This window comes from Penaeus monodon, chromosome 41, assembly GCF_015228065.2.
Source record: "Penaeus monodon isolate SGIC_2016 chromosome 41, NSTDA_Pmon_1, whole genome shotgun sequence".
NCBI lineage: Eukaryota > Metazoa > Arthropoda > Malacostraca > Decapoda > Penaeidae > Penaeus > Penaeus monodon.
In genome coordinates this window covers 31,178,267-31,185,766 of record NC_051426.1, presented here as the reverse complement: position 1 = coordinate 31,185,766, position 7,500 = coordinate 31,178,267, and the positions used below count along the sequence as shown (strand labels likewise).

At 37.3% G+C, this 7,500-nt stretch overlaps 1 protein-coding gene across 3 annotated transcripts in view; it reads right to left on the bottom strand.

Annotated features, from left to right (window-relative positions):
• Window positions 1-7,500, bottom strand: part of LOC119598717 (trans-Golgi network integral membrane protein 1-like) — a 17,509-nt gene that overhangs the window by 5,670 nt on the left and 4,339 nt on the right. For 2 of the 3 annotated variants that reach the window (XM_037948497.1, XM_037948496.1), the window contains exons 2-4: window positions 4,952-6,254; window positions 4,268-4,407; window positions 1,187-1,314 (exon numbers count right to left, since the gene is read on the bottom strand). In XM_037948497.1, coding sequence (XP_037804425.1) covers window positions 1,187-1,314; window positions 4,268-4,407; window positions 4,952-6,254 — 1,571 coding nt within the window. Of the gene's footprint in view, window positions 1-289; window positions 1,315-4,267; window positions 4,408-4,951; window positions 6,255-7,500 lie in introns of those variants that run through there. The other variant, XM_037948495.1, reaches the window with a different exon arrangement.

Here is a 7,500-nt window from a genome sequence, read left to right as displayed (position 1 = left end):
CTACAAAACAGTAACAATGCAAAATATGTACTCCCTAACTTAAGCAGAAGACCCAGCATCACTCGCAATAACAAAACAACAAACGGAAAATGAAAAGGTCTCCTCACGCAGGTCCTCCACCAAGACACTGCAAACTGTTAAGCCTAATGGAGAAAACCGGCCTGGTGGCATGTCCCCACCATGTTCTAATACCACCTATTTGCCTCTCTTTTGACGTCATTTGTATTATTTTGACTGCTAAGTGTTGTTAGGTTATGAAGTCTGACTTCTAGTATTAGGGATCACACTGTCTGTTTGAATCGTTTACTGTTTTTACCAACTGTACAAAAAATTTACATAGGTCCTACGTAGGGACTTAATTACCACAATACTGACTGGAATGTTTTACGTATTGACAAGCAAATTCAACATACTAAGGTCTAAGTCTAACTCTATGTAGCAAATATCACATTCACATATTATGTAAGATCATTTTTTAACTGTAGGTATCTCTCTAGTATCTCTAATAACCTGCACAATGAAAAATGTAAATAAACCACTGGCTTTTCCAACCCCTCTCATTCATAAATTTCTTTCTTTTATGTGATGTGTGTATACATATGCATGAAAAAAATATATATATATAAACATACAACAATGAGAGAGAAATTAGGTTATACAAAGCCAACAAACAAGGTCAAACACAAAGACATTAACACAAATATGTCAGGATGTGTAATTAAGTATGGAGTAGTATGTGTGTGTGTGTACTTTGGGTTTTCATCAATTTATCCGTTTAAGCAACTGTGGTAAAGCAAATTTAAACAAATGCTGCTTCTCCAAATATGTTGTTGAATTGTAGTAAGAGATGTAATGAAAATTTCTTAGAGGTATAATCATCTCCCTCTTCAAGAAATATAAATACTTCTTGACGTTCTTTTTGAAATAAGAAATGTTAACACTGCCATGATTGATGTTTTATCCAGATATATATTTAATACTTAACATGTTTGTATTGATGTATATATGTATGTATGTATGTATGTATGTATGTATGTATGTATGTGTACATATTCAACCCTGTGTTTTAGTAAAACATAGAAAAAAATAAATAAATAAAATCAGAAAAAAAGGAAAATGCTTTCAAACACGCTCACACTCAATGACTGGAAGTGCATCTACCGAGTTCTAGTAAATGATATCATACTTTGCGCCTTTCGTGGCTGTGATCGCCTCCTCCAGGTTGTTGTCCAGCTTGTGGTACTTCCCTCTGGAGGACGACCTGCGGCCTCGTCTCTCCCCAGGGCTGCGGCCTTCGATGATGAGAGCGATGATCTGGGGGGAAAGGGTCGGTGATGAGGCCGAGGGACTGGGCTGGCACAGGGCTGAACCAACACCCCAAAAATTTGAGTGTTTTTGGATCTAGTAATATTTTTTTCTACTGCTTGATTTTCTTTGCCTTATATAGTTTATTGAGTATAGAATGCCAGTTACTTGGAACTTTTAAATAATAATAATAATAAATATCTATCTATATCTATCTATCTATCTATCTATCTATATATATACATATATATATATAAAGATAAGTAGATATAGATGGATAGAGATATATAAATATACATATACATATATAGATAGATAGACACAGATATACATAAACAGATAGATATATAGATGTACATATAAATAGATATATAGATATAGATATACATATAAGAATAAATATATAGATATACATATGTATATGGATACATACATAGATAATCTTGCAGGACTGACCGTTTGCACTTTGTGAGGGAAAAATGCAACTGTCCTGACTCAGTGAGAGGCTGCTCTTATATGCCAAGCTCCCAGGGCAGAGGGGAGTTTGGGAGAGTTTTTGACAGGTGACATCTTACCTACAACGATCTAGGTCATGTCTCTTTGCTAATCTACCATTCAAAACGGTTCTACTTGTATTCTCAAACATTTTCTAAACAATCTTAGATCTAGAGTGACATATTTGACGTTTGGCTGATTTTGGGCCGGTTTACTCGCTTGCTCTCTCCCTCCATCTCTTCTCTCTCTCTCTCCGTCTTCCTCTCCCTCCATCTCTTCTCTCCCTCCCTCTCCCCCCTCCCTCTCTCCTTCTCACCCTTCACTCTCTCTCCTTTCCTCCCTCACTCTCTCTCCTTCCCTCCCTCACTCCCTCTCCTTCCCTCCCTCACTCTCTCTCCTTCCCCTCCTCTCCTCTCCCTCCCCACTCCTCTCCTTCCCTCCCTCACTCTCTCTCCTTCCCTCCCTCACTCTCTCTCCTTTCCTCCCTCACTCTCTCTCCTTCCCTCCCTCACTCTCTCTCCTTCCCTCCCTCACTCTCTCTCCTTCCCTCCCTCACTCTCTCTCCTTCCTCTTCCTTCCCTCCCTCTCTCTCCTTCCCTCCCCCCCTCCCTCCCTACCTACCTCTCCCTCACTCTCCCTCTCCCTCCCCCTCCCTTTCCCTCATAAGAGGTGTGGGGTATTGCATGCTTTACGCTATCACTCTGACTTGTAATCAAAAAGTGCCTTAACCCAATCGGCCCAGATGACAAGAATAGATGCCGTCTCCACTTTAACTTTAGTTTAGTAATTGTCTTCACACAGAGATGGCTCTGCACGTGCTTGAGCTCAGACACATCAATCGTTATTCCTACCGATCTCGTTTGTTAATATTTTGCCTTGATTTTCAGAAAGCTTCTTTTTTATTATTTCATCATGTTTATTGTTATTTGTGTTTCAATAACATTATAATCACTATAATAGTAATAATAATAATAATAATAATAATAATAATAATAATAATAATAATAATAATAATAATAATAACAATAACAATAACAATAACAATAACAATAACAATAACAATAACAATAACAATAATAACAATAATAATAATAATAATAAAAATAGTATATATTAATAGCTTTGGAAAGAAAGACCCATTTTCCAAGAAATTCCAGGAACGGGACAATCGGGTGCCGTCCTTGGGGCCTCTCCATCGACTCCTCGGACGCCCATGAACTATCTCTGGGGAAAAGAAAAGGAAAAAGAAAGAAAAACAGAAAAGGAAAGGAAAAGGAAAAAGAAAGAAAAACAGAAAAGGAAAGGAAAAGGAAAAAGAAAGAAAAACAGAAAAGGAAAGGAAAAGGAAAAAGAAAGAAAAACAGAAAAGGAAAGGAAAAGGAAAAAGAAAGAAAAACAGAAAAGGAAAGGAAAAGGAAAAAGAAAGAAAAACAGAAAAGGAAAGGAAAAGGAAAAAGAAAGAAAAACAGAAAAGGAAAAGAAAAGGAAAAAGAAAGAAAGAAAAGAAAAAGAAACAAAGAGAAAGAGAAAAAGAAACAGGAAAAGAAAAAGAAACAAAGAGAAAAAGAATAAGAAACAAAGAAAAAAAGAAAAAGAAACAAAGAGAAAAAGAAAAAGAAACAGAAAAAGAAAAGAAAAGAAAAGAAAAAACCCACAGTGGACGGCACATAAGCCTCAAGCAACTGGGTTAAGAAAGGGAGCTGTTTAATGAAAGTAATAATAAAAGCTTACTTTTTAGATCAGACGAAGGCAATGTTGTGTTTAATTTCTATCTGTCTTCCTTCTTGAGAGATTATTTACACGTCGGCTAATCTTTCTTAAAACCTATGAATAATTGGCATGGCAGACTCATATACATAGAGGTAAAATAGTGGAAATGTAAATAAAAGAACACTTGACTGACAAACCAAATATAACAACAAACCACAGTTTAATCCCCCCCCTTCAAAAAAAAAAAAAAAAAAAAAAAAAAAAAATATATATATATATATATATATATATATATATATATATATATATATATATATATATATATATATATATATATATATATAACATTGGATTTTGCCAATGCTAGCCAGGAACTAGAGTCTTTGGCTTTGGAGGCATATTTCTTCGAGAAAATGACATTTTATGTGTTTTGTCTCCTGAAGATAGCTTACCGTATATAATCCGAACAGATTAACAACACTTGTGGATCTAATACTGATGCACATGACACAGAGTAACAATAACAATAACAAAATTAAATCAATCTAAATAATATTACTTAACGTCACAACTTAAAGAGAAATAATATTACCTAACGTCACAACTTAAAGAAAACAAACACCTTAATCACAAAAAAAGGCAGACTAGATAAATAAACATACATAAAAACAGAGATAAAAACATAAAATAAACTAAAAAGAGAGAACGCGACGCAGACAGGCCCGCACACCCACACACACATCGGCAGTTAACTTACCCGTTGCTTGTTATGGAAAACCAGGTAGAAGATGATGGCCGAGACCATGATGGTGAGGAAGTACGCAAAGAAGTGGGAATCCTCGTCATCGGTGAATATTTCTCTATTTTTGATGGTGAGCTCTCCGCCGTCTTCACTATCTGTAAGGTAAAGGGTGAGTGAGAGATTGAGTGGGAAAGGGAAAGAGAGAGAGAGAGAGAGAGAAGAGAGAGAGAGAGAGAGAGAGAGAGAGAGAGAGAGAGAGAGAGAGAGAGAGAGAGAGAGAGAGAGAGAGAGAGAGAGAGAGAGGGAGTTAAGGAGGGAGGGAGTTAGGGAGGGAAAGAGGGAGGGAGGGAGGGAGGGAGGTGGAGAAATCAATCAATCTATCTATCTATCTATCTATCTATCTATCTATCTATCTATCTATCTATCTATCTATCTATCTATCTATCTATCTATCTATCTATCTATCTATCTATCTATATAGACTACATCCTTTTGTCTTTAACTGAACCTTACTGAAGTTCAGCGAGAACAAAGCCATTAAAATGTAAATATATAAGGTATATTAGAAATGATGAAATAAACTGAAGAAAAAAAGAAAAGAAAAAGTACGAAAACGTCAAAATGAAGAGGAGAAGAAATTATTAAATAAAAACAGTGAGAGAAAGAAAAAGAAAACTCCTGCCAATGACTCTTATTTACCTTTGCCTAGCTGATCACTGAAGGAAGGATTATTAGCCTGCATATCGGTTGCCATGGAGCTCTGCTGAGAGCTGTCCATGGTGTACGAGTAATCGTTTATGGGCTTATCCACAACAGCTATGTCGTTTTCGTACTGTTCCCTATTTTCATCGTCGTTGTTGATGTTTTCTTCAATAAGATTGTCCTCTGTGTCTGTCCCCTTGGCTTCTTCGTCCACTGCCAGCTGTTCTGGTTGTTCTTGTGTCTCGTTGGCGGTTTGTTCCTGCTCCTTGGGTTGTTCCACCACTGCATCAGAGTCCTGTGTGTTTTCTGCCTGTTGCTCTGGTTCCTTTGGCACCTGTGCTGCGACTTCAGATACATCAGGTTTTTGTGTTTCTTCCTTCACGGGCTTTGGTTCCTGTGTCTCAGCAGCACTCTGCTCAGGCAACTTTGGGGGCTCAACAGGTGCACTTTGGGCAATCTCTGATGGGACAGCACTTGGTTGAGACTCCTTTGCCTGGTCAGCATTCTGCTGGGGCTCCTGTGCCTGTTCATCTGTAACAACCAAACCTTGTGTTTCGTTGGCTTTATTCTGTGTCTCCTGAGGGATCTCTGGATCTGAGATTCGAGAAGCTTGAGTCTCCTCAGGTTTGGCTCCTACTGTCATTGCACTCTCACTGGGCAACGGAGAAGGGTTGACTTTCTTAACCTCCCCTCCCTGAGCCTCAGTACTTCCGCTGGCTAACACCTGGGGTGCACTTCCGGATGGGTCTGCTGCTTCCGCCACCTCCTTTTTCTCTTCCAATACCTGTGTTTCACTCTCTCTAGGTGCTGGTGGTGGTGGTGGTGGGCCTTGCCCTTGGTCTGCATTATCCTTTTTGGCACTAGCTTCTGAGTCTGGCGACTGGGACTCAGGGCTTGGAGGCACACTTTTATCTACAACTGTTTCTTGGGCCTCAGCTGTGACTACATTCTCTACTTCTTTTTTGACGTCCACAGTGGACGATGGTTTTTCTGCAGGAGGGTTATCGGCAGAGCTTGGACCTATTACCGTTGGAGCAGAATTCCCAGGAGGCTGCTGGTTGTCCATATTATTTTCTGATGGTTTGTCGGCAGCCCCTAAAGCACTAAGATTTGCCAAGGCAAACGACGCGATATTTGCACTGTTACCGAAAGTGGTCAGAGGCAAACTTGCGTCAAGCTGCTTTGATTCATTTACTGGAGCCAATATCACCGGTGTGAAGACAGCGCACAAGACACATGCGGCATACGTGGCTCTCGTCCCCTTTAGCTTCATTCTGGTGGTTCCTTCCTTCTCTTCCATCTGCAATGTATTTAAAATGAATCATCACAGACTATCAACTTTTACAACATTAGTTTAAAAAGGATTTCATAAAGGACTCCCAACGTCTATGCCACTGCTGCTGGGTAATGACACTGTCTAGTCTAGATTTGTGTGAATTTTGCACTTAAATGGCTCCAGTTTCTCAGCCACCAAGGAGCTGTTTAGTATGCCCACACGACTTTGCCTGATTTCCCCCTTTCTTGAGTTTTTTGGTAAAAAGTCTTCCTCTAAAGCTACCAATATTGATGTCATTATCACTGACGTTACGATTATCATAATGTTATTAACAATACTAACAGCATTTTTTTTTTTTTTTTTTTTTTTTCCAAATCTTTCTGCTATCAAGGATAAGGGTAAAAAAGAGAGATAGGTAAGACTAGTAAATGATTCCTTAGTGAGTATGCACTTGTTGAGACATCTATGTAAAAAAACACACACACACATACACACACACACACACACACACACACACACACACACACACACACACACACACACACACACACACACACACACACACACACACAAAAAAAAAAAAAGGCATGTACTTTTGCCATCTCAGCATCTGTGAGTTAAATGTGTATGTATTGGGTCCCTTGCACCTTTTCACATACGTATTTAAGTTTAAGTACGCACAGGACAGGTTGATGATAATTTATTCTCTTTTAAAAATTATTTTCTACATTATTTTTTTTTTTTTTTTTTTTTTTTTTTTTTTTTTTTTTTTTTTTTTTTTAAGGGGATCTACTTTAACAAACAATACAGTCAGCTTGAATTTGTTCTTATATAGATATTCATAAGTACAATTTTTTTCCTGTATATTTTTCTTAATATTATTATTATTATCATCATCATTATCATTATCATTATTATTATTATTATTATCATTATTATTATTAACATTATCATTATTATTATCATTATTATTATTATCATTATTATTATTATCATTATTATTATTAACATTATCATTATTATTATCATTATTATTATCATCACTATCATTATTATCGCCATTATTATCATCATTATTATCATTACTATCTTTTTTGGTTTGTTTCTTTCCTCTAATGTGCACAGATCTTCCATCAACAACTGCTTTATTTATCATACTCTACGGAATAACCAGTTCCTGGTTTTCTGCAGCACATACTGATCACCACAAGGGAATTTCCCTGCGTCAAACTAAGCCACAAGCTGTCAACTGCTCGAGTGAAAAGTTTGA